The 27525-nt window shown below is 43.7% G+C and overlaps 2 protein-coding genes across 9 annotated transcripts; one reads left to right on the top strand and one right to left on the bottom strand.

The window, feature by feature from the left end:
* Positions 1–99: 99 nt before the first annotated feature.
* ROPN1L (rhophilin associated tail protein 1 like) lies at positions 100–16673 on the top strand. 6 transcript variants are annotated; one of them, XM_033082103.1, is made up of 8 exons: positions 3889–3944; positions 4985–5014; positions 5892–6041; positions 7670–7793; positions 8770–8931; positions 11364–11539; positions 12469–12555; positions 16531–16673. In XM_033082103.1, exons 3-7 carry the CDS (start codon positions 5911–5913, stop codon positions 12530–12532), a joined length of 657 nt encoding a protein of 218 aa, XP_032937994.1. In that variant the 5' UTR covers positions 3889–3944; positions 4985–5014; positions 5892–5910; the 3' UTR covers positions 12533–12555; positions 16531–16673. The 6 variants fall into 6 exon arrangements, with proteins under 6 accessions (XP_032938020.1, XP_032938002.1, XP_032937994.1 ...); XM_033082094.1 differs by lacking the exon at positions 16531–16673 and adding an exon at positions 13659–13742; XM_033082084.1 differs by lacking the exon at positions 16531–16673 and having other exon boundaries at positions 12469–12602.
* SNRNP48 (small nuclear ribonucleoprotein U11/U12 subunit 48) lies at positions 13781–22091 on the bottom strand. Of its 3 annotated transcripts, none has more exons than XM_033082052.1 (9): positions 22020–22091; positions 21828–21941; positions 21664–21724; positions 20840–20914; positions 18277–18465; positions 17227–17348; positions 16680–16795; positions 15351–15520; positions 13781–14434 (listed from the first exon to the last, which is right to left on the bottom strand). In XM_033082052.1, exons 1-9 carry the CDS (start codon positions 22077–22079, stop codon positions 14145–14147), a joined length of 1197 nt encoding a protein of 398 aa, XP_032937943.1. In that variant the 5' UTR covers positions 22080–22091; the 3' UTR covers positions 13781–14144. The 3 variants fall into 3 exon arrangements, with proteins under 3 accessions (XP_032937943.1, XP_032937951.1, XP_032937962.1); XM_033082060.2 differs by having other exon boundaries at positions 14154–14434; positions 15351–15509; XM_033082071.1 differs by having other exon boundaries at positions 14360–14434; positions 15351–15506.
* Between the last annotated feature and the right edge of the window lie 5434 nt (positions 22092–27525).

Genomic DNA, 27525 nt, shown 5'->3' with positions numbered 1-27525 from the left:
AAAACTCTGCATCTTTTCTGTCTGCCCCTTCTCTATTGAGTGAAGCCAGAGTTACTTGATTTTGTTTCCAAGGGCCCTTTGGTACCTGTAACTGCTTTGTGTCAGTGACTTCCTCCGTAAGATGCCAACTTCAGCCTATTACGGTGCTCACATCACTTTTCAACTGAGTGCATTAATTCTTTCCTTGCCTTCCCGTATGCTTGTGTAAAAGTCTTCACAGCAGCTGCAGTATTCTTCAGAGAACTCTAAAAAGCCTCACAAAGGCCTGTACCTCACAAAGCACAAATTACTGGGGTTTGATTGCCTGGCATGCTGATCAGCATCATTTTGTTTCCTTGGACGTCACTCCGTTTTTTTGTGTCTAGATTGGAAAAGTTTTGTGATAAGGGTCAGTGTTCTTATTGTTTGCCTTGGGAATAATGGCCACTGTACAGCCTGGGCAATGGGTGACGTTCTTGGCAGAAATGATGGTACAAACAGTAAAAACATTAAACAAGGAATTGAGTCTTGGTAGTGTAATGAAATTCAGGATGCAAAATGAGAGAAGCTGTTTTCTGAAGCATGAGGAAACAACTTTTACGAAGTATAATGGTAAGTTAGAGCTCTCTTAATTAGTAGCTGGAACTAAAGAATTGCATAATTAGCAATTTTTTTAAACAGTGCTTCTGGTTTTAATTTCTTCATTAAGAAGTAACCATAAATTGAGAAACGATATGGTGAAATCAAAGTTACTCAATAATGGAAAATTCTAAAAGATTGTATTTCCAGAGGTCAAATACAGTTTCAAAATAAATGGAATGTTTTTAGTTCAGTATAATACCAAGAGATGAAGTAATGGCAAAACTCTATCACTGCTCTGCAGTTTTTCTCCTTATCTGCTTACCTGCTATTATCTCTTATCTGTTGAATACTGACCAACACCCAAGCTGCAGAGGTATTTTCCCCTATAGAAGGTGAAATCCAACGTCTGGAGGTACCTGACATCAGGTGTAGGAAGAGGGAATGGTATTTAACCTTGCTTGCCTTTCAAGACCTGTTTTGTTTTCCTGGAAAAGGATATTAGTTTTACTTAGAATTCCTTGTTGCTTACAAAACCAGAGAACACTGCAAAGCTTTTATTTATATTGGATAGAGTTTCTGTATTAGAGCCTAAATAGTGCAGAGCTGTGCTGGGTGTGCCGTGTTCAGCAGATACAAATTGCCTAAGTGACTTGCTAGAGTTAGGTAAGGAATGTGATTTTAAAATACTGCTGGATTAGAATGGAGAGTCCATGGCATATTTTGACTAGTTGTTAGCAGGAGTCATGGAAGTAGGAAGCAGCAGAAATTCTAAGGTATGCTGCTTTATAGCAACATTTCTGGCAATGCTGCTATAAAGCAACAATTACATCTGTGGATATACTTTTAGATGTTCTTTATATACAAGACTTGGTACAGTGGGAGGAAACAGTTCTAGGAAGCAGCATAGATTCATATGAAGAGAGCATTTACAAGAGCATGTAGTGACAGGACAAGGGGAAGTGGCTTCAAACTGAAAGAGAGTAGGGTTAGATTAGATGTTAGGAATTTCTGTACCGTGAGCATGATGAAACACTGGAACAGGTTGCCCAGAAAAGATGTGTCTGCCCCATCACTGGAAATGTTAAAGGCCGGATTGGATGGAGCTCTGAGTAGCTTGGTCTAGTAAAAGTGCTCGTGCCTGTGGCAGGAGGGTTGGAACTAGGTGATCTGTAAGGTTCAACCCAGGCCATTCTATGAAAATACATCTCATTAAATACAGAAAAAAATTTCCACCTACATGCTGCTGCTTCCCATAATACAGTGTGGCAGCTTTATGCATGATTTCACTGCACTGGACCAAATTGCTGGAAGAATTAAGAGTATGACATTTACATTTTCACCATTTTAAGGATAGTTTCAAGTGTGTGCAAGGATCACATATAATATGAAACTTTATCTGTTATCACTAGACGCCTTTGAACAACTGCACTTTGAAATCAGTTTAATTGAATTCTGTTCTATAAGCTCCTGCAGGATAATGTTTGCTTCATATTTTCTTGCTGTAGTGTTCTTAAATGAGTAGATGCTTTAAAACAACTGAAGGATAGAAACACGTCCTTGTATATCAGAAGTCTGCTGTTTTCATTAGTTACAGGAATCTGCAAAATATTTTAAGGCCAAATAATTAGCTTATAGCTTATGCTAAATATTCATGTTTTATGAAAGATTAAACGGTTGTTAAAATGTGTGCTTATTGCTTTCTGGAGCCCACCATTTTATCTTTGTCCTGCACAGCCTTGCATGTTCATCAGTGGGGGACATGAGGTGGATTAAAAAGGTCTGGTTACAAATAAGATTGTGTGCTTCTGCAGTAACTGCTTGGCCTGTCTCGAGCATGCAGCACCCAAGTTTCTTTGGAGCAATGGCTTGTGAAGGCTTTATGAAGTGAATAATCCTATTACCAAGTTGATTTGAGTGCTTGGGTTGTGTACAGTCCATGTTAGAAGATACAGGAGAGGTATTGCTTTATAACCAAGAGATGTGCTGGTGTCTTTACAGAGGATGCCAGTCAGGTTCCCTCTAGTGCTGTTTTTATCTGCAGTGGAAAGAAGACTCCTAGCTGTCCACCAAGACTTTGTGGCAGAGAGGGCATTTTGGTTCCTCACATCCTGGAGCAGTGGGAGAGCCACGCTGCCTCATGGTGTCAGTCTGGATCAGCAGGTGCTGAGAAGCAGCTGGCATTGGCTATGCTGCTCTCAGTGATGGTAGACTCTCAGTGGTGCTGCTATCCTGAATGTCCACGTCTGTGGAGCCTGACCAGCAGAGGTTGCTTGAGGCTGAGCTGTCCTTGGAAGTAGCAGCTGCTGCGAGTAAACAGAATTTTTGGGGATACATTGCCCTCTTTTTCAGCTTAGTTAGCATTTCTTCACATTTCATCCAAGCCAGGAAAAGAGATGCAGGAATACCAAAGACAAGATGGACATGCCACCCTAACACTGCTTCCCCAGTAGAGCATCCTTGTGGTCAGGGGCCATGCTGCTGGGAGCCCAGGCTGCAGGAACCACCCTCCCTGCCATGGGCTCTGCCAATAACATGGTGCTAAGATGCTCACAGAATCAACTAAGTTGGAGAAGATCTCTGAGGTCAAGACCAGCCTATGGCTGAACACCACCCTAGTAACTTGACCACGGCACAAAGTGCCACATGCAGTTTTTCCTTGAACAGCACCAGGGATGGTGAATCCACTGCCTCCCTGGATCAACCCTTCCACTATCTATGCCACTTTCTGTGAAGAAATTCTTCTTAATGTCCAACATATGCTATGGCAGGGAACATTAAGACTTTTAAGACTATGCCCTCTTACTCTGTCACTGGTTGGCTGGGAGAAGATGCCGACCCTCAGCTGCCTACAGCCTCCTTTCAGGCAGTTGTAGAGAGCAAAAACGTCAACCCTGAGACTCTGCTTCTCCAGGCTGAACACCCCCAGCTTCCCCTCACAGGACTTGCGCTCTGCAGCAGCTTTGTCACCCTTCCCTGCACAGCCTCCAGTTCCTCCCTGAATTGAGAGGACGCAGGATTTGAGGTGTAGTCTCACCAGGGCCGCGTGCGGGGGAAGAATCACTTTCCTCACCCTGCTGGCCACACGACTGCTCCTACAGTCCGGGATGCCACCAGCCTTTCTGGACACCGGGGCCCATTGCTGGTTCATGTTCAGCCGCTGTACCCTGCAGCCCACTCCGACCCACTTTGCAGGCGTCGGTGAATTTATTAATGGCAGACTCAATCCCCTCATCCATGGTCTGGGCCTTTTAAAAGTTTGTACAAAGCAGGTGCTGCTCTTGCCCTTTAACCCTCGCCGCCGTCAAGGTTTTTCCCCGCCCAGCGCCCGGGCCGCCGGCTCGTCCCTCCGCGTTGCCGGGCAGCGGGGCCGCGGAGCGGGGCAGGTGAGGGGCCGTGCCCGGGCCTTCCCCGAGCTCCGGGGCGGCCGCCCGGGGGTGCTGGGGCCGTGCGGCGGCCTTGGGCTCCCTCCGGCCGGCGAGGGGCCGCCCGGGGCCGCTGTCCGCCGGCGCTGCCTCCCCACAGCTCGGGGCGGGTGGGCCGCGGGCACCCGCGGCTCGGGCAGTCCCCTCTGTGCGGACACGCCTTGGCCTTGCTTCCTGAGCACCTGGGACTGGCTGGCTTGGGGGGCGTGGTAGGAAAGAAATAGAAATAAGAGCTAACGGGAAGTGAAAGTGATGAGCTGATCTTTGTCTGTAGCGAGAGTAACGAGGGTGAAGGGGTGCAGAGCTGCCTGACCTAGCTCTGCTCTTCTTTGATTATCAGGTGTGTGCGTGTGTATTTGTACAAGAGGTTCCGGCAGAACATGAAGAAACACTTTTTCCGTGTGAGGGTGGCCAAGCACTGGCACGGGTTGCCCAGCGGGGTGTGGAGTTTCTATCCTTGGAAATTCTTGAAACGCAGCTGGACATGGATCTTGGGGTCCCTGCCCGTAGGTTGTGCAGGGGGTCAGACCAGCTGACCTCCAAGAAGTCTCTGGCAACCCCTGGCCTTCTGTGGGACTCTGTGATTAATAGCTTACTGTAGAAAAGCAGCTCTTGCACTACTTTTTTTTCCTGATTATATTTTTATTATTTTGTTTGACTGCTTCCTAAGGGTACATGCACACACACCTATATTCCTTCCTCCAAATTTTTCTGTTGTCCTGAAATCCTCAGGTTTTTTTGCCTTCAGCTTCAGTTCCTTGGCTAGAGCTGTGGTTTTGATTCATTACTGAAAATGCGTGACCAATGTGGTAATTAAATGCGCACTTTGAAGTCTCTTCCTGATGCAAATTGGCTGCATTGGAGTGGTGAAGATGCTGTGCCCTGTCTGCATTTCTTCATAAATAAAGTTCTAAATATGGTTTGATCCTCAAAGGAGCCTTGAGTCACAGCAGTTCCATTGCTCTATCACTGACTTTTAAATTTTTTATTTTCCACTACAGGAAAATTCACATGGGAAAGCCACCTGCCAGGTACTCTTATCTTAAAAATTAAAAAAGTCTGAAAGGATAGAGGATTCTGTTACATTGGTTCCTTTCTTGATGCTGTTGCTTTTACTGCTCTTCGTTTCTGCAAATAACTGTTTTAGGTTCTTGTTGCTAAATCAACTTAAGCATGCCATATTTTGTCCTGGAAGTTATGAGGAGAGTTTCCCACCAAATGTACCCCACTGCTATGATGGGAGAAGGACCATACAATAGCCTATCTTTGTCCCTTCTTTTGGATCTTGGGAAACAGGATTCCTTGCAACAAATGTTACATCCTGAACGAAACAAAAGCACCTGTAGAGCTGTATGAGAAAAATGTGCTGTGTGTTTGAAGCACATGTGAATGATTTTCCTCATTGCTGTAATTGTCTCATGCAAAGTCTGTCACAAGCACAAATTAGTAACTTTTTGCTACAGCATTTTTGAATGCATAAACACAGTAGAAACTTGGTCATCTGCGTACTCTGGCATCTGTACAAAAATGCCAAGATTTTCTTTGTCAATGTAGATGCCTTTTATGTTGGCATATGTGGTGTGATTTGTCTGGACTGCCCATTTGACAAATTTTTGTTGTGGTAGGTTTGAGGGGAAAAATCAGTTTAAAACTCTCTGAAGTCACATGTTAGAGTACTAGTTCTCCTCACCTAGCTGCAATGTTTTACTTGGTGTAGCCGCAAAATCTTCTAGAGCTATGCAGGGCTTGTCTGTTTACCCTTCCAAGTCTGGCAGCTCTCCAGCAGCCCCAGCTATCAAGTAGGACAGGAGGGAATTTGGGAACAGGCACTGTTCACTCCCATGTGTGAGCACATACAGTTTTTTATTCACATTCTGCATCTGTGAGCTGCTGTTTTATTTCTTTCAGGTGCTTGTAACTGGACACCATGCCTCTTCCGGAAACCATGTTCTGTGCTCAGCAGATCAAAATCCCCCCAGAGCTACCTGATATTCTGAAGCAATTTACTAAAGCTGCTATTAGGACTCAGCCTTTTGATGTTTTGCAGTGGGCAGCTGCGTAAGTATGATGTCCATTTAACAACAGAGAGCTATATGTATGGACCCTCACAACCTCACTCTCCTCTTTATTGTATAGTGGATGTAGCTTTGAATATTACATCAGCATGTGCACTGCATATACACTTCTGTGTATTAATGCAGCATGTAAGCCTTTTAAAAATAGTGTGGCATTTTATTTGTTTTCTGTCCTTGATGTTTAGGGCTGGCTTACTTCTGAAATAGCTGGATTTCCATACAGAAAAATGTATTTTAATTTGCGTTTTGTTATTAGTTTTTCTATCTGAAAGACCAATTTTTTTTCCTTTTGGTTTGCTTTGGTTTGGTTTTTCTTCTCTCATCTGAGATTCAATTTTTGGAATTTAAAGGAAAAGGTAGACATTAGCTTTCTAATTCTTACGCTCGGTTAGTTTCTCTTCTTTCTTTCTGGAACAAGTGCCTGAAAAATTGCACCACTGAAGTGATGATCCACTAATCTTGGATAATATCCAAGAGATAATAAATCTCTTGCCATAAAGTTGATTTAGATGCTTAAGTGTTTCTCCTTTAACATCTAGTTTTTTTCTTGTACCTCAACTGCTCACTATAATTTTTTCCTGTCCTATGGTTTGTGTGGGCATGATCTTGAAAGGTATCTGTGAGATGTTCTCAGCTGGGGGGACTGGAAAATGTCTGTACCTTGTACCGAGGGAGGGGAGGATGTTAACAAAGCCAGGCTGGAGTCTGGCTTGTCTGTTAAAAAGAAAATAATCTGAAGCTGAATTGTTACCGCTGCAGTGTTGAAGAAAGCCAGCAGGACCACCTTAAAATGGTTTTTTAGGCGTTTTTTAGGAATGTGGTGGAGGTGAGGGGCAGCTGCCTCTGTAGCTGGAGCCTGCTGGGTGGTGGGACTGGCAAGAGCAGAGGCAGCCCAGCAAAATAGCCCAGGTGATGTATGTATATACATACTGTGCATCTCTGTCTATACAGTCACACTAATTCAGTTCTGGAGTGCTGCCTGCTGTGTATTTTAGCAGGTATTTGCGCAGCATGGGATAGCGTGGACATGCACGTGGGTGACCAGGGCAGATGAGTCAGGACAAGTGGAGAAACTTGTAAATTAGATGCATCTGAATAAAAACTGAGTTTTTCTTGCACAATTCAGATTGCTGGCCAGTTAAAACAGAGGCAGCTCTTAAAGTTGTGGCAGCCTTATAATTAAAAGGATATGCATCCAGTGCCCTTTATGATCTACTCTTACATTTTATTTTGGGGTGGACAGAAATAGCAGGAATGCTGAGGAGGGAGTTGTAATGTGAATAGGCAGGTGTACATTTTGGGTAGTGCACAAGGGTAATGTTAAGCAGATGAACCCTCAGGTTCATCAATCAAAAGAGCTGAATATATCATGCACAAAATAATTTAAATACCTTAAGAATTATTAGAGTGTCGTGAAAAGAAGCATATAAAGTCTAAAGACTGTGGTTTCTGGGCACAGAAAGATGGGAGTTGTGCACACAGGCAGCTTGCCAGGTGCTGCTGCTCCTGTGGAGCCTGCAGATTCTTACACTGAACTGTAAGAGCATTTACTTCTGTGCAGTTTGTAATGGCCATGGGCATTGAGGTGTGTTGCTCTTCTCATTCACTTAGGTATTTTTCAGCCTTGTCTAAAGGTGAACCCCTTCCTGTGAAGGAGAGGCTGGAAATGCCTTTAGCAGTAGAGAAAAAAGATGCTGGTTTGACCCCAGGACTCCTTAAGGTGTTGCACAAACAGGTACATGCTGTTCTTTATCAAATGCACAATGCTGTTGAGGAATGCTGATGCATTGGAGTTGATGGGGGAGAGAATGTCAAGTACAGTAATTTCACGATTATAAGCTGCACCATTTTGACTAAAATTTTGTTCCCACCCTGGAAATGCGGCTTACACTCAGGAGCGGCTAATATGTGAAAAATTTTCTGAAATTTCCAACCACCGAAGTGGCAGCCAGGGTGCCGAGCCGAGCACCTGCCAGTAAAACCCGGGATTGTGTGATTGTTACAAATTGGTTACTCTGATGAGCGGTGGGTGCAGGGTGCAGGTGGGCTTAGTGCAGGCAGCACGGGGAGGGAAGGAGGCGGGGGCTCCGTGCTGCCATCCCCGCGGCCCGGGGAGGAAGCAGGGGGTTCCTGTCCCCACCTGCTGCTGCAGGAGCAGGCAGGCTCCGCCCCCACCTGCCACTGCCGCCGCGGGAGCCAGGGGGCTCCTTACCCTCCTGCCGCCGCCGCTGTGGGTGCCGGCGGGCTCCATCCCCATCTACCGCCACGGGTGCCGGCGGGCTCCGTCCCCGCCTGCCACTGCGGGGCAGCACCAGGCTGGGGTGAGCGAGCCCAGTGGCAGCGGCAGCTGGCCCCTAGCAGCCCCGCCGAGCGGCAGTGCCAAGCTGGGCCACCTGGCCCTGTCGGCAGCCCCTAGCGGGCCGAGCCCACACAACCCGAGCCGAGCCAGTAAACCCCGCAATCCCTCGAGTCTGTTACTTGGCAACTTTGTTGCACGCGGGTCCTCACTGAGAACGACAGAGCGGCTTATAATCAGGTGAGGCTTATGTATGGACAAAGAACAAAATGTTGCCAACACCCGGAGATGTGGCTTATAGTCAGTGGGGCTTGTAATCGTGAAATTACTGTAGTTGAAGTATTTTGGGGAGACTGTTCTTAAATTCATTCTGGTTTTCAGACTTCTTATTGTGGTACCGTGATTTTGTTCAAAGCTTTCTTCCAAAGGCACAGTGACCATTGCAGAACTGAGGGAAAAATGGAAGCATTTGGGCTTGCCAGAGGAGCAACTGGGAGCTATCCTGCAACTGGACAATTTTGGTGAGGAGGTGGAATGGATGAAGTTTCTGGCACTTGGGTGCAGCGTGCTTGGTGAGGTATGTTCACAGCAGGAGCCCTCATATCCAAACACAAGTGGTTGTCTAGGATCCATATACAAGATAGACCATAGAACAATTAATGCAGATAGGTTTGGGGAATGGTGATTGCTTTTGCAGCAGTTGGCAAAGTGGCTTGGATGTTTCCTTCTGTTGCCCATCAGATTTTGGTCTGGGGAACTTAACCAGAAAGGTGGCTAAGTCCTCAGTTTACTGGAGTGGCAGTAGAAGCGCAAGTGTGTCTGCAGGGAGCTCGTACTGTGTGAGAGAGGATAATGGAGGAATGATGGTGATGGCATCATTGTAAATGTCCATGAAGAAGAACTGAAGGGAGAAATTAAAGAACTTATTTTTAATTGATTGTGTAGCCAATTAAATTTTCTCAGCAGCACTTAATGTTCCTACAGCTACATTTAATTCTTTTAATGTCAGTAATAAAATCTCAGCAGAGCATTGTAACAGAATGAAAGATTATAAAATGCATTAAGCTGATGTTCTTATAAAATATAATACTTCCAATGATTTCTACACTAGGGAAGAAGAGGTAGTAAAAAGAAAATATATGTGAAATAATATTTTGTGAATGATGCGATACCTGAAAGCCTTGAATGTTAACCTGGCCTGGCAATGCAATTGTGCAGTTGTCTGTCTGTCTATCTGTCTGTCTGTCTTTATTTCAAATTTGTATTTCTTGATTCCAGTCTCCCTCCCAAAACGACCTCATAGTTTGGGCTCTTTTCTTCATTTAAAAATAGTAACAGCAACATTACATATCTAAAAAACAACAACCCCTCTCTCCCCACAAAAAAAAACCCAAACAAAGCAAAACCAAAAACAAAGTCACAGGAACATAATTCTGATGGAGCTAGACAGACTAAATTTCACCATCTCACTGTCCTTTTGAATATTAAGTGAATTGTTTGATTTCAATTCTACATAACCTAAACCTTGGTTTCCTAAACGAGAGAGAAAGACACACACAAGAAATTTGCATTCATTTCCTGCAGCTGTAAATTGTATTCACAGTCTAACAGGGTCACAGTTGAGATACAAGAGAAGACAAATATGACTTACTAAGAGCACCAGTCTGAATAATCTTTTTTCTTAATCACCAATGCATTTTTACAAAAGCCTTGGAGAAATGACCACACAGGTAGCCTGTTCAATTGTCTTTCAAAGGTGGAAAAATTAGTATAAATAGCTTTGCTGTGTTGTGAGAGAGAAACCATGGCAGTTTGGAGTCGCAGGACCAGAAAGGGCAGCAGTAGAGGGGTAGCCAAATGCAAAATGTAAAGTTGGTCATTATACTAGTCAGCTGCCTCTCTTTTCCCTGAGAAGCTTCCCAAAGGAAGAGATAAATCAAGTAAAACTGTTAGAGGATTGTAAGATGACATTTCTTTGGCCTCTGTTCTAGATCTTAAACAGCTACTGCATTTATTTTAAGTATTGCTATTCTACTGGGAATATTTAATTAGGAAATACTACCTTTCTACATAGAGATTGCTTACTTGTTAATGAAAATATAAGAGTAAAATATTAAAACAGTAAAACAGTGAAAAATATTGAGACTTAGGTTGAAGAAAGCCTGTGTGGATTTGGTTTTGTGCTTTTATATTTTGTGTGTGGTTTTATTTGTATCTTTAATGGCATCCAACCAGTCTTTGAATGAAACTCAATGCTGAATTTTTCCACATTTTCCCCATATAGCTCAGGATGCATAGAGCACTGGATTATCAACACCATAGTAAAGGAAGGATTTTTTCAAAATTTATTTGGAACTAGTAGTTTGAGGCATGCTTTTTAAAGGTAACTCAGATGTTACTGGCCTTTGACTAAACTGAAGTATTCTTTAAATGCTTTTTGCCTCAGTGCTTTTTCTACTATCTATTAAAATGGAACTTGCATAAGATAGGGGAAATAGTAAATATCAGCCAAAATATAATCTTAATATAATCTTAATATACTATACTATACTATAATGTAATATAATAATAAAACCACCAAATCTATACTCATTTTCTGGAGGTTACAGATTTGTCTGTCTTAACTGCTGCTGAGAATTCCTTTAGAAACATTGAGATAATATACACACAAAAAGATCTTCTACTAGATTCAGTGATGTTGGAGCTTTTACAATAGCAGAACAGAACAATTTGGTCCTTATGGAGAGAGAGCTCAGATTGCCTTATGCAGTCTTTAAACATCACAAGATTCTGGTATTTTTCACTCCTGTCGCTACTAGAACTGCATCATTGTTTCCATCCTTGGACCTTTGAGTAAATTTGGGGTTTAAAGCTAGGCAACGATGATAACGCCTTCATCTCATTTACCCTCCCTTTTAATGGCTTACAGCATGGATTTTGTCATGGTATTGCAAGGATGTTCGTGGCTCAGATACTTTTCCTTTCATTTCTTGCCGGAATCCCCTGCAGTCCTTACTGACTTCCCTGAAACAGGCTTGCGAGATCCTAACAAGAGACCCAGAAGGTGGAGCTGCTCGAATTCCCTTCGAAACATTCTCATTCCTTTATTTGTATTTGGCCGATATTGATGGAGAGATATCAAAGACAGAAACTACAGCATTCCTCCTAGGAATTAAAGAACAAGCGTAAGTAAAAATCTATGCAAGGAATTTTAATGTATCAGTTGCCTCAGGGTTCTCCACAAGCCTTTAATTTTAGGTGAATGGTCCATCTTTTGGACATAGCCATGATGACTGGAGTAAGGATTGACTAAGATTGTATCGAAAGTATACAGAGTTTTTTTTGTCAACTTCAGTTTTGCACCGTTGAATTGTTATTTATCCATCTTTCTCTGAAATATTGAGGTCTCTGTATGGTGGTATAATTTTCCCTGTAGGAAGCTGTTATAGACAGGTTTGTAACATCTCCATATTACTGCTTCTGGAACCAGCAGCATCTTCTGGGGTGTTCCTTTGATTTAACATAGATAATAAACCAGAGAGAGAGACAGAGTTCTCTCATTGTATCCACAGTCACACATAGGTCACATGAAATACACCAATTTAAAAAGATCTATAAAAGGCTTGTCCTCCACGGGCTGCCTGTGTAGCATGTTTGCATAAAGGCACTTAACTGTTTCTACCATCTCTCTGGAATTGTTTTTTCTGTGCGTGGTGGGTTGACACAACCTCAGAGGCACTACCACCATCGCTACTGGTGGTCTGTCCTGGAGCTGTCTGGCATTGGCTCTGGTGAACGTGGGGGAAGCTTCTCTCAGAAGCTCACAGAAGACACCACTGTAACCCCCACCTCCCCCTGAAAAGCATGGCCACGCAAACTCCATACACTGTCTTAGATTGCCATCAGCTCCAAGTTCATGGGAGCTCCAAAACAAGAGCATACAAATGAACTGTTTCATCATTAGTTATCAGATTGACAGTTTTTAGTTAGAACCGCTTTTTAATCATACCCCTTTTGCTTGCATTTCATATGGCCCTAAATTGTATCTTGTCCATCACACTAGGATTTACCGTGTGAAAGTGCCATTTAAAAAATTTGGCCTATTCTTTTCCAGGGACAAACACTCTGGCATGGTCCTGATCAGACACTTCCTGCCATACTCCTTCATATTTTATTGATCAACCCTACTCTTCAGCATGAGGTGAGAGGGAAAAAAAAAGGAAGGAATAAATAAGTTCAAGAAAATAATTTGTGTTCAAAGTACTATAATTTGCACAGAACGACGTGATCCTCTTCTCTAGCATTCCCTTTTCTTGTCCTTCTCTTGAGATGGCCCTTCAGAGGATGTTGATTGAATACATGGTTATATTGTTTTCCTGGCTCAGATTCTGATGGCCCCCCCTAGGGAGCGACCCCTTCACTCATCTGCTTATATTGAGCAAAAGTTGTTTTGTTACCAAGCTTCCTACCTACATTTGCTAAGTGACTGCTAAGTAAAACATGGAATTCAGTTAAGCCAGGGCAGCTGTAATTGGAGCATTTCTCATTATGCTGCTGGTAGCTCTGACTTCATTTTGACTCTGGCACAAATACAGCTGGCTCTTGGACTACCTTGTCTTCCTGGACATCCTCTCTTTAAACAAACTGTTTTACCAAGCCCTACTGAAAGAACTTAATGAGAACCCTGTGGCTGAGCTGGTAGACAAAATCAAGGCAAGGACTGCAGTGGTTCCATATTGTTTTCCCTCTACTAAGAACCCTTTCAGAACTTAAGCATATTTTTTAATTTTTGGATAAACTTGTCTAAATAAAGCTGTTTTAAAATATATCTTGTTTTCTGAGAGGAAAAGCTAGTGCATTTGTCACATAGGTGAGGAATACTTGACACAGAGTTGTTTGGTTAGACTGCGGTAGCAGGTATAGATGCCTCAATCCATCAAAACTAGACCAAATATTTTGTGACAGATAATCACACTTAATTGCAGAAACTGGGGTATGAAAAAGGATACTAGAGGCTACAGTAAAACTGGAAAGATTCCCTTTGACTGAGAAGGCCACAACCAGGAACAACATAGAGTACCCTTTCGTGGCACATTGATCAAACAGAAGTGTTTTAGGAAAGATGGATCTGCAAGCTTGTTCTCTTACAGTTGCTTCCTTTGTTGAGGCAAGAAGCTTGGCTGATGGCGACTGACCTTGCTGAAGTAAATTGTGTGAGGAATGAACAGAACTGCACATCCTTAATATCTATCTGCATTTTAAGTCTGTTTTATCAACCTCTTTCACAAATATATGTATGTTAAGTCCACAGGATGGAAGTCTTCCTAGTTACTGATGGAAGGAAATGCACCTGATGTTTGAATGTGCTACGCAGCAATATTCCAAGGGTCCTTGATGCCTCCCCCCAGCTTCTGTGGAGAGCTACATTCTCATCACCTTTGCCAGATTCTATTGATCCAAATTTTCTTTGAGCGTGAGCTTGGGAACACTAACATTTGTGTTACTGTCCATGTAGTAGTTAAGTATTTTATAATTTAGTAGTTGAAGCAGTTGTAGTTGAAGATGTTTTATCCTGTTGGAGAACTCTGAAATCTGCCCTCTCGTACATTCTGTAAGTAAGCACTGTGACACTGTTAGGTAGGAGAGGGAGCTCTCTTCATGCCTTCCCTGTTTGTAACCGATCTGGACTCCAGGGATTAGCTCTGTTCTATATCCACTACCTCTGGGCCAGGAAGGCCAGTAAATACAATGTCTCATAAATTTTATTCTTCAGCCTTGTCAGAATATAACTCAACTACATGAGAGATCAATATAATTTATTAACAGATGTACAAATGGTACAGATTTACACATTATCTGAAATATACTGCTTCCATCCTGACAAACCTTAGCACTTTTTTGTCTCCAAGCAGCACAGGTGCGATGCAACACCAATATTACGTGCACACCTTTACTGTCTTGGGCAAAACAGCAATAACAATAGTTCTTGTGGAAGTTATGTTTTGAACACCTGATGAACAAAATCATCAGGTTCTTGTTTCTACTTTCTTCTTTTATGGTTGTGATACTTGTCTTCATCCCTGAAACAAAAACAAATATTTTGTGGGCTGTTAGGCTCAGAGTGAGAGTCTGAAGAGAAAAAAACAACTTGGAAAATGGAAAGCTTTCATTAAATGTAGTCATTTCCTCCTCTAAGGAAAGAAAGTACACTGCTTTTAGTTTATTTTCCATGCTGCTTTAACCAAGCCTTGTCATGTGGTGCCAGAGTGGCAATTAGTTTAGGATGAATGGCATCATGGTGCAATGAAGCCAGCTTTGAGACAAGCCATCATTGCCACCCACGCAGTTATGCAATGCGTTTACCCAAACACAAGGGGCAAGGCAGCTTTTCTTCTGCACAACAGTCCTCATGTGTGCTCAAACACAGGTCCCACACACCTGTGGTCCTGCACATGTAAATACATCCTTGTTCATAGTATCAGAAGTGTGGTCTAGATTTGTTTTCTTTTGCTAAACTGTATGTCCAGAAGTACTGAAGAGCAACAGCATTGTTTTGAAGCATCTATTATGGAAAGGCTAGTGTATGCATATTAGTGAAACAAATAATACTATTTGTTAAGGTCTAGAGCAGAAATCATCATCAGACATGACAGGCATTTAGTTGTGGATGAGAAACATACTGTCCATTTAACAATGTTGATCAAGGAGTAAAATCAACAGCCTGTTACAGTACTGTCGCAGTCCTGCATGCTGCAGAAAGTGTCACTTTTCAGATGTGACAGTAAATTCTGAAGTGTGGACCACAGTTTATAATCTTACAGCATGTTTTGTTTAGTATTATTAGCCCTATGCTACTGGCTTGTCATACTGCACATGAGATTAGCCTAGCTTTTTAATTGGACTAGATATTCTCAGCCTCTGCACTAAATTCTCATAGAAAATGTCTACAGCTGCCTGTTTTGGAAACAGGAATCAGCTGTCACTGTTTCTGCTCACCTCTCTCTTTTTCTTCGAGAGTCTCTGCCTCTCTCACGACTCCTTCTTCGTTTACTTGGACTCCTGCTGGTGTCTCTCCTGTGTCTTGTGCACTCCATATCCTTACTGCTTCCCCCAGACTGCCGTGAGTCCACTGAAGCTGACCGCCTGTCTTCCCTTCTGAAAATAAACTTAAGTGATTTTCATCAATAAAAATAGTTTCACAGTCACTGTTTCCAGTACCAGTTTTGTAATATAATGACTTACTAATGATGTGACAGAGGCTTTTATTAAGCCTTTCTATCTCTCTAAGAAATACAGTACCTCCCAAAAGAGGCCCAAATCCATATGTATATCGCAGGTGTGTATCTCAGCACACTGTTTAATCCAATTATTTCCTATAAATGCTGCTCCTCAGTCTTAACACTTGTGAAGCAAGAGGCAGTAGAAGGGGTTCACTCTGTTTCGCTTTAAATCTTTAACTCTTCAACCATCTGCCTTAAGCTGCAACCTACAGCTGGAAAACCTAAGTCGTGATCTAACAGAATCATAGAATTATTAGGGTTGGAAGTGACCTCTGGAGATCTACTCCACTGCCCTTGCCAAGGCAGGGTCATCTACAGCAGGTTACACAGGAACATGTCCAGGTGGCTTTTGAATGTCTCTAGACAGGGAGACTCCAGGACCTCCCTGAGCAGACTGTTCAATTCATCTTCATTTTAATGCTGGGAACAGAGTATCACTTTCTAGTGTGTTTCAAAAACATTCTCCTCTCAAAGACCTGCTGAAGAGGCACAAATAAGCAGTTACTAGGTCATGACTCCACGTTTACTTCAGTGACAAACGTTGGGAAGGGTGTGCAGAAATACGTATAGCTAAAACACAATCCCAATTAGCACAGCAGAATTTGCAGGGATAAGAACTGTAAACCCTCCCCATATTTATTATTTTGTGGGAACCTTTATTCTGAGGTGTAATGTATCTAATATATGTCATGTGGTAGGGAAGGGTAAGAATATACTTGTATTTCCAAGTGTCATTCTGTACCCAGCTACAACATATATAAACATTTGGGCACAGAGAGAGCACTATTCATTCCCCAGCTCCACCAGAAACTACCTGTTTAGCTGAATTACTTGCAACTAGCCTACTTATCTCTGAAAGAAAGATACTTAATAATTTTTCTCCATCCTTCATGCAGGCAGAGCTTCTCAAGCAAAACTTAGCAGAATTAAATAAAATAAACTGTGCATATGACTCAGATAAGGTTGGTATGCGCTATTAGAAGAAGGTGGCAAGATAAAATTACAATCTGTTCAATGCCTGAAGAAGCTGTCAGCTGTGGCATACCTTCCTGAAGACTTCGACTTCCCTCCTTCAGACATCTCTGCATTATCCAACCTGTTCTCCTCCTGCCACTGATTGCTGAGTTCTTCCATATGTACACCAATCACATCCCGAATCACCTGGAGATTAAGATATGTTAAAAACAAACATGTCGTGGTCATGATAGTGCCTGAACTAGCACTAGACAAACTGTAAACATCTCAAAAGAACCCAAACCCCACAAAAATCTCCCCAAACCCTGTATATCAGATGTCTGAATGGAAAGCCTTATTTGCAGAAAAGCATTTAAATAAATTTAAATAGCACCATTTTATGATAGTAACCTGTATCTTGCTGGCGTTTTCACATTCAAAACTTAGCTGTTAGAAATGCTCATTAATTGTAATTTGCTGCAACAAACCAAAAACATTCCTCTACAGTTTGCAACAAAATAATAAAGCAGGATGAAAGAAGCAAAAATGTATTTCTCCTTGAAAGAGTATATAATTGTTTATGCTGATATATAATAAGCACTTCTGTGCAAAAAAGCCTCTTTTTTTCCCAATCTCACCTCAGTATAGGACTTCTTTGTTATATGAACATTCTTAGCTCTGTATGACTGCCGCCGCCTTTTGTAATCTCGCATTTCAGCCAGAATTTCAAGATGGGACTTCGGACCTTTCTGACTATCATCTAGCAAAAAATTGGGAAAAAAACGAACTATCATTAGCAGGACATTAGCACCTGCAGATGTGCAGGCCTCATACATTCAGAAACATAAAATAATTGTGTTCTTTCTCAAGTTCCTCCTCTATTTAGTAATTATGGTGATTTTAGCTCAATCTTCCTCCCCAGCCTTCTTGCTGGCTGTTTATACGTAAGTAAAAAGCCACGAAGCAAACGCTATTATGTGATCTCAGTCTCCAAACTGTGATCTAAACCAATACATGGGCTTGTGCTTTAGTCAAACCCCTTCTAAATACAGGTCATGTTTTCAAAGCCAGTATTACATTAAGACACAGAATGAGAAAGCCAGATTCTGTAAAAAAATTTACCTGTGCAGATGACAAGCACTGTCACACCTCCTCAGCTCAGCAGAGCCTGCAAGGTGACACTGATGCTTTTGCTGCACTTGGTACAGTTACAAACTGGCATGACTCAACAGGGATGAGAGGTCCCAGACAACACCAAAGTATGTTGCTCAAGAGCTCCCCCTGGATGACTGCCAACCTCTCCTGTTCAGCTTTGACTCTTAAGTGATCTTTAATCACATCATATCTTACAGCAAATAACTGTTCCAAGCTGCACAGCACACTGGTAACATTAAGCAACCTGGAGTCAGCTGCTGCAAAGACAGAAGGTCCATCCACTGAGATACACACAATACATGTGTCAAGAGCAGAGAACTGAGGCTTTCCCAGAAGGAAAATACCACAAAGGAGACCAAACTAGCATTTTGTGATGCCAGATCTTTGCTGTGGCTTTTAAAAACAGTATCTCCACCAAAAAAAAAAAAAAAAAAAACAGTACAACCAATTCTGTTTGGCTTTCAACAAAAATCATGTAACAGGACAAACTGAAAGTTCTGAGCCATAAATTCAACAAAGATCATTCTTCAAACCTTGGGTGATTTTCGCTGCTAAATCCACAAAGAGATCACTGTCATTTTCCGTTATTTGGGATCTAGACCTCTGTTTCTTTGTTTCCTCAACAACGTAATCGTAAAGAGCAAGGCGGTCAGCTTGGGTCAGGTCACAGGTGAAACGCTTGTGGTTTTGAGGAACTTCTATGGGCAGTAATGAGTAAGATCCTGGAGGTTGGACAGAGAGTTGTTACTTGTAAAGTAGCATAATTATGCAGGAAAATACCAAGAAGCTCAACAAACTAAGTGCAATAAACTCCCAGGCTGTTTTCATCCTTCCCCTACGTATTTGTAAGAAGTTTCAACCTTCTTAATTTGAAAAGATAAAAACTACTCAAAGATCCCTCCCAAGCCCAATGCTGGCTGTATAACCCCTCTTGATTGCTTACAGACACATTTTCATATGCCAGGAAGGAATCATACTAGATTAGATCAAAACAACCCTCTGTAACTTCCCATGAGTTTCAGCTCTTGGTGTACAAGCTAAATCAAGAAAGGCTGCAGCTCTAACCTGTGGGTTTATCTTACTCCTAAAATGTTATGTGAAGTACTAGCTGCAAAATACCTATTCTGCCAACAAGAATAAAAGCTTCTAGGAGATTAGATAACCAAGTACTGCGCAAATCAGTCTCACTCACACAGTCACCTTCTCTACAGAGCTTTTATAACAGACTGTCACAGGAATTTATAGCTAAAAGGACTACAAAGGCACTTTCAAAGTGCTCCAGATCAGTTCAGATAACTGACTTCAAGTTATGGAAACAAATGCACTGCCTGCACACTCTTCTTTCCCATTCCCAGTTAAAACACATATGACTCCAAACAAATCAATCCATTCTCAATCCATTGCAACAGCAGTTAAGTGACTTCCCCAAAGATACAGGATGCAATACAGGTTGAGCTCTAGGACATTGCCAGCAAAAAAACATTTTAGTCAAAAACTTTTAATTTTCCAGCAACCACTGATCTGACCTCCATAATTCTGCTTCTCCCAACATGATCCCACACATCTCCAGACAGACAAAAGAGCCAACACATAAGAAGGGTGTATGCAACACCCTTAACAACAGCAAACCTAGAGCTTCTCCAGCTTATTCCACTCTTAATGGAAGCTGGGCAATCTTTCACCTCCTACTATCACTAAAGATACCAAACAAGAGGAAGAGAAACCACAATAAATCTACAAAGAAACCTAAAATACAAGAATTCATTATTACTGTACTTGGAACCTAAACAAGAACTGTTTTAACATGAACAAACGGATTTAAACAAAAACTAGAAGTCTCTTTTTAAAATGTACTGTTCTTACAGCATCACAGAAATCCATAAAAATGCACTGATAATTACTGCTTGTGATTTTAGAGAAATTACACAACTTGCGATTAAGACTAGTTTTTCTTTTCAACAATGTAGTTATGCGAATATTCTAAATATGGTATGAATTGAAAAAAAGAAAGAAAACAAAGGAAGAAAATTACTTTGAGACAGTGAGTCAAAAGGAAATTTTAAATGGAAAATTATTTTTCATTTGTTTCTGTTGCCAAAGACTTTAAACTGAACAAACAAGTTAATAAACGTTACAACAGGTCAAGTTACCACTGAAAACCACCAATCCAGTTTTAGTGTTATCCTCAGAGAAAGGCAAACTTGCAGGGAAATCTGGGCAGTGAACACTGGCATCTAGTGGCTCACTGGTGCACCTCTGCAATGAACCACTCCACAAAAGGTTTGTCTGCTGCTTCTCTACCTGGATGTGCTTGTGTCAAATTAATGAGTTCCCATTTCCCTTCAGGGGAAAAGCTCCTGACATGCTCAAAACAGTGCTCATCCCAGAAAATCTCCTTCCCAAGCAACTGTCCATTAAGCCTCTATTTGCTATGCCAGACAAACAAAGAAAACATGAAAAACTGTCTGAGCAAGTGCTACTGTATTTCACTGTCAGAAAAGTTTCAGTGTCCCTTTTCCTTCTGCCCACATATGTTTAACAAACCAAAGTCTGCAGAGAGCAAATGTTCTTCCAGGTGTTGCAGTAATTTCTCAACCACACACCAAAGCTCTACAGACTCCACAGGGAGCCCTATTTTTCTACTTTGTTTAAATCTGAGCCTCCAAAGATTCCATTCTAGCCTGGTCCCCTGGCTGGTCACAAAACCCATGGAAAAATGAAACAGAAAGGAATTAGCAAGCTTGGAGCAGTAACAAAGGACAACATCGCATTTGCAAACGTGCCAGCATAGTTCTTATACAACTTCTTAGTTCAGTCTTGAAACAATCCAACATAGTAACACAGGTCGTTTGGTTTTTCAAGTCCTGAAAGTAATAGAGGTATGAGCACAACAGACTCAAAGTCTCTCATCTAGTTGCCCCAAGTATAGAAAATAATCATACTCCAAGATATGCAGCAGAAGGAATATTAAAAATAAATGAAGTGCAATTCCTCACAGCAGTTCTCAATGGAATGAAGGAAGCAGCAAGGAGGGAGACAAGAGCAGTTCTCCACAGGAGGCTGGTGAAGCCAAGTCAGTATTTGCTTGCTCCTTACCTTCGCTGTAGCCTGCACCTTCCTCTGCACTTTGGGCTCTAGCCTGCTTAACAATGTGAAACTGCAGGTCTTTATCTGCAAGCAGAGAAGAAAATAAAATCGTACACCTTTTACAGCAAGTTCTCAGGTACTTGATGGGGCTAGTCTTTATTCCCCAACCTCTATAACAAGACTTATGGTATGGTACAGAACGCCATAGTTTCATTCATGTACAAGGGGACATTTGAACTAAAAATGTAATTTTTATCCATTACATATTTGAAACGAGGGGAGAAAATTAAGGGAAAAACTGTATTTGTGGGTTACAAAGACATGGAAAAAGAAATGTATGTATATTGCTCTCTATACCATTGCTTTATCTCCAAATTCTAGGGACAGCTTCCCCACCTTCTAAGCATGCATTTTAATACACTTTCTGAATTTGATTCAAGAGTGGGGACTGAGAATATAGAAAGAAACTCCTAAGAGATAAAAACAGATCCTTCTTGGATTTTAAGACGAAAATATAAAAGCGACCTACAGAGTTGAATTGCACAGTGATAGAAGCATAAAAACGATAAATTAAGGCAAATTGCAAATTACAATTTGAGAAAACTAACCTACTGATTGAAACGCTCAAGATTTTCAGGAGGTCCTGGGGAGCTTACAGCTGCCAAGGCAGTGCGGTTGTGCTACCGTGAGGACCCCAACTCCTTCAGTCCCACATCTCTGTCCCCCTCCGGGATGTCCCCCCAGCCCGGCACCCTCTGCACCTCCCCGGGGGTCTCTCCTCAGCCCCAGCCGTGTGTGCCGCCCCGTCAGGCGCTGTCCCCGCTGCCGCTCACCCATGGCCACGGTGGGAACCTTCAAGTTTTCGTAGAAAAAGCTGGAGTCGTACATCTCGGCCTGCGGGACCAAAGCGCTCGGTCAAGGCCCGGGGCCGCCGCAGCCGGCGCGCCCAGGGCAGCAGCGCCAACCCCGTGCCCCGCTTCCCCAGGCGCGCTCCCACCTCCTCCTCGGCGGAGTATCCCATCCTGCGGAGCCGGCAGGACGCCGCGTGCCTCTCCAGCGACGCGCGGGGGACACGGTGATGGACATCGTAGGGGCACAGCACCCACTCCACCTGCGAGGGGACACGACACGGCTCAGCCCCGCCCCACCGGCCCCGCCGCCCTGCCCCGCTCAGCCCCCGCCGCCTCACCGCGTCCCCGCCGAGCCACACGGCGCTGCCAGCCGCCATCGCTGCGCCGGCCGCCGCCATGGCTGGACCGGGCGGGCCCGTGACCGCCGAGGGGCGGGCCCGCCCCACAGGGGGCGGCACCGAGCCCCGCCGGGGGCGGAGCGGGATGAGCCGAGCGTGGCGTTGGTTGGTTTTTTTAATAGGTAGCCGGTAGCTGGACAGCTAGGATTAATCTGCTGTCTTGTGATTAACATGACTGACTAACATGAGAAGCGAGAGGCAGAGCCAGCACATGGGGGTTGAGTAGTGATTAACACAAAAGTTACGTAATTTGTAACCAGTGAATGCTGCTGCCCTTGCTCGTTGACATGTGTAAATAGCGTGAAGTTTCCGTGCTCGGTAAGGCCGCCGTGTGCGGGACCCCCGAGCTGACGGGAACGGGAACAGAGCCCGGGAATGCCGCCGTGCCTGAGGGCGCGGGCGCCGCCTGCCGGCGGGAGGCCGCGGGGACACCCCCGCCCCGTCCCGCCCCGCCTGGGGGCAGCGCGCTTTGCCTCATCGCGCACAGGCCTGGATGCTCGACGGCCTTACCGAGAGCTGCTCTGCGGGGCGCGGGCGTGCCTGCCTGGGCGCCCCACAGCCCCCAGAGCGCTCCCCCGATCGTGGCGGGCGAGACGGAGCATCAGCCTCCCGCTCGCCATCGAGGCGCTGAGGTCTTGCAACAGGAGGAGTGCGGTGCGAGATGACAGCAACTCCTCCAGCAGGCTCCTGCTGCAGGATCCGTGAGAGGTTCCCTAAGGGGCAGGATGGGCAGTGCAGAGCCAGGATGGGTTTGTCCCCTCGCGGAGCACACGGGTGTTGTCTGTGTAGGGGGAGCTGCACAGGGACACCACAGGGCGCTGCCCAGTGCTTGGCCTTAATTCAGAGAGCGTTTCCCTGAGGGGCTGAGGGAGCAGTAGGGCTCAATCTGACTGTAAGGCAGGATGAGGAAAAAAGGACTATCTTAAGGGATAGATTTCACGTGATTGACATTTGTGCTTGCCTATTTCTGTCGTCTCTGAAAAGCATAAGGCTGGATGGAAGAGTGGGTCTATCAAGGCAGGGTGTGGGAGAGGCAGCATGACAGATGCAGCTGCCAGAATGACTTGTACATCTGCTTTTCCTTAGCAGATTACAGCCCTTTTCTGCACAGAGAATTTGAGACTCAGCTGGGATTTTAGCCCTTTGAGATATTTGGTGTCTCTAGTTACGTTTTTCTAGGGATCTTTGACATCACATGATACAGGATGCTTGTTGTGAAGACTTCCCAGCTGCCCTTGCATTTTCATCGATGCTGTACTAAAGTACACTTGCTGGCATTAGCACATTTTATCAACAGAGTACTAAGAAAAGCTCTGCAAAACTGTTTTGACCATCTCTGCTGGAAAAAAACATTTCTTCAAATTTATGGAAGTCAAGTTCAACAAAGTATCCTAGCAAATTTTTTTCCTAAGACTAAAGATTAAACAAAAATTTTATTTCATTTACTTAGAAATTAAATTGATAATAATTAGGATTGATGTTTTGTTTGTTAAACAACAACATTTAAAATTATTTATCTTAGAGGTTTCTTTTCCTCTAAAAAAACCCAGTTCCTGTTATCATGGAACAATCATGTGGCTACAGACTTTCTAGGAGCAAACTGACTGGATGGGAGACAAAGATCATCAGCTTACAAAAGTTCATAGCAGCACTTTTCCTTCCAGGCAAAAATCACACTTAGTTGGCTTCCCATCAAGCAAAGAGTGGGATTATGACATTCTTTCAGCTAAAACTCTTGTTGTCTCCAGTCTGTGGCATACCCTCTTCTTCTGCACCCAGCACTGTGCTACTGCTGCCCAACAGCGTTGTGACTTTGTCATCAAACATGGTGGTTAATAATGTGAATTTAACACACTCAATCCCATGGTCCCTTCTGAGGAAGAGAGAGGAAACTCCACAGCTGCATTTCCCCAGGCAGGAATGCTGCCTGGCTGCAGCACCCTGCAGTGGGGGGTACTTGAGTGTGGTCCTGTGCTGCCTTTGCAGAGCTGCAATTCATGCCAAGTAGAGCGGTGCTTTTGTGCATGGTTTTTCTGGACGAGGCTGATCTATGGGGAAAGTGTCTGTGGAAATCAGCCCCAAATATCCTCACAGGGCAGCAGAACAGTCCTGAACTGTGGGACAAGCAGAAGGTACATCAGGGAATTGGTGTACAGATGAAGCCAACATAAAGACCATACAGCGCTTCTGGAGAACTCCTTAAATGTATCACCTTGTGTCTTCCTCCAGATGGAATTTATATTGCTAGAGATTCCAGCTGTTGGCACATCAGGAACCTCCTAACCTAGCACAAAGCTTAACCTAGGTTGAATGATCCCAACCCAACAAAGTCATTGGTACCACCAACAGTGCCAGGTTGAAACCTTGCTGTCCAGGTTCTAACTTTGATGCCTTCCACGTTCATCCCAAAGTGCCCGTGTGGAGCAGTACAAGTGCTGATGGCAACCAGAGAACTCAGAGAATGCTCAGACCTCACTGCTTTCTCTGCTGGGGCAGTGCAGCTGATTTATTTCTTCAGCTGGATACCACTCAGAGCTGCTGCAACTCCTTAGCTCCTGGATGTTTATTCCTTTGTAACTTAGCCCACTTCACAATTACAGCCTGCGGTGTATTTTATGAACTGCAGTGCACCAGACAATTCCAAATTGATTTACAGGCAGCAACTCTAGCATATATTAATGCTTTATTGATCCTTCTCTCTGTATCTCTCTGTGGTCTCTCATGGATTCATCAGATTTAGATCAGTTTAATCAGGCTGGAATCATCCTCATCTTTGAAGTTAAAGCATGGTGTTCTCACTTGACGGAGCTGTGAGGTCACTGTTAAACAACCAGAAGTAAATACAATGTCCTCTTACACATGTTTTAACACATGTGTTTTGAAACCTTCATGGGTTTTTCTTTTTCAGCCCTTCACAGTTTTTGCACCACAACCCTTGATTCTTTGCCTGCTCCCTTCTCTGCCCTTCCCTTGCTGTGAGCTTTCCAACAAGCCAGTACCTGCCACCTGCTTGGAACCAATGTTCCTGCCTTACCTCTTCCTCCTTGGTTGTTAATGGTCTGGTGGGCATCATTATTTATTTAATCAATTTTTCATTAACACCTGTTGTGGTTAAACATAATCCTTGTGAAGAAAAAAAGCCTCTTCCATACCTTTTGTCACAAGTACTGCTGAGAAGGAAACTAGCTAAACTAAAATGTGGCCGTAACTGGAAAGTGACAATTTCTGGCAGGTGACTTGGCCCCTGCTTTTGCTTAGCTGTGCCTGTACCCTGCTTGCCACAGACGTGGAGACCCTTCCAGCACAGGGCTCCTTGTGTTCTTTGCCAGGAAGCACAGAAGAACCCGTGGTTTTCTTTTAAAAACATACTATTGATTCCTAACTGATGTCTGCTTGAAATGCCACACAAGGGATCTGAAACAGCACAGACCTTGCCACACTCTCAGCACTTGCACTACTCGGAAAGCTTTAGCACAACACAGAAGTCCTGTGCCAACTGCATGTTTTAGCTGGTGCTAAAGTTCTCTTTGGATTTGTCATGTGAGCATGTCTTAAATGTACCTAATTTTGCACTGTCCAGGGAACTTCATTTCCTCTGTTGGGGCTCCAGTGTATCCCTTAAGGGAGATCCTTGGCATGAAGCCGGTGACCAGTGTTTGGACACATGTATCAAGCCACCTACTTTTGCTGCATCTGCAGACTTGTGCAGCCTTAGAGCTCACTTTAAAAATATGGCCTCTCATGTTCAGCACTGTAAGTGAAGTGAATAATGATAGCTGTCCCTGGGTGCTGCCACTTCTTCTCATAATCATATGTGAAACAAACAATATTACTTTTACCTGAAGCAACATTTCAAATTAAGTCCACAGGAAGGAGGAACTTATGCACAACAATTTCCTTGGAAACGAGTCAGCAGATGCAAGGACAGGCCAGGTGTTATAACAAGCTTAATATTCTGGGTGTGGATCTGCAAGTGCTGCCTACCAGCATCCTTCCACTTCCAGGAGGATTAGCATAGGGGATTACAGAGAATCTTTGAAGGGATTGGCGTATGCTCAAATGGTCACACACTGCAGCTTTCCAAGCGCATGGGGGCAGGGAGGAGAAAGCAAGTGCAAGGGGGGAAACAGATCCCGCTCAATAATTGCCAATGGGGAGAACACACAGTGGCTTTAGCTCTCACAGAGACTCATAATTCAAGACCACCGTATTTGTTGAGCTCATCAGTGATAGCATTTCATCAGCGCAAGTCCTTGTGCCCCAGTGTCATCACATTTGGAAACTCAACCTGTTGTCTGAGACACAAAGCAGAAATGCTGCTTGCTTGTGATCAGAAATAGTCCTCAAGCGCTTGTTAATGCCTCAGTTACACAGTCAAATTCTACCCCTTGGCCAGTTTCTCTTGACTGTACACACACAAGTCATTACAGTTTTGCAGTTAAAGTACTGCACTCACCACAGACACTGTGGTTTCCACATCCCCCTGTTCCCCAATGCAGGCTTCTTTCCATTCTGTTATTCTTTGCAAGCTTTCCCCCACTTCCTCCCTAGTCAGACCTGTGGTTTTGCAGGCATCGCCACCCATTATGTCAGAAGCTGCAAAAGCCCAGGTCTTTCTGATTCTGTTCACTGATACCCAGAACCTTCACTGAAAACCATTTTGCTCAGTGTGTCCGCACACTGTGTTTAACCCATCCTGCTGCCTGTCCCCAGCACACACTTTGTCTTTCACAAGGCAAACAGCAGCCTGGGTGCAGTGCAAAGGAAAAGCACCCACCCTCACCCACTTCTCAAGGTGCATCTTTCCATCCCAGTGCACACAGCAGCCTGGCACATACTTCCCTGCAAGTGTGCATGAATAATTAGGTTATTTTCTTTGAGCACTTGTTTAGTCCACTTTCCAGACTTTCAGGCAGAACTTTGCACGTGCTGTTCTCCGTGCCTATCAAACAACTGTGCAGTGAAGTGTCTCGCCTCCAATCTATCTCTCGCCCACCAGAGCAGAAGCAGTATAGAAGCACTAATAAGACATCTTACATAGGAGGTAAACAGCTCAACTCCCATCAGCAAAAAGCTGTTAGCAAAGCCAAAGCATGTCAATAATTAATCTGAAGTCCACCTAATACACACACAGAGTCATAAAAAGAGCTGTATAAAAAGAGCTGGTTTAAAACTACATGGTTTAAGCTGCAAACTCCAATGTAGGAAAAGCTCTGTCTGTAGCTGAGAGCTGACAGGCAGTGCTGATGCCTCTCACACCTACAGCACACGTGGAGAACACTGCCTGGGTGAGTGGGCAGCAGATCGTACCTGTACATGTTGCACAAGGCAATGCCTGGCAGAATGAGCTGAGTTAAGATGACATACACATGGCTGTGAATTACAAAACTCTCTGTAAGGATGCTGGGCACCAGGATTACTCTGGTCTATTCCTGGCTCCAGTAGC

The sequence above is a fragment of the Catharus ustulatus genome, chromosome 1, assembly GCF_009819885.2.
Source record: "Catharus ustulatus isolate bCatUst1 chromosome 1, bCatUst1.pri.v2, whole genome shotgun sequence".
Lineage (NCBI taxonomy): Eukaryota > Metazoa > Chordata > Aves > Passeriformes > Turdidae > Catharus > Catharus ustulatus.
Note: the sequence above shows the minus strand (reverse complement) of the source record. Positions and strands in the feature narration are given on the sequence as shown.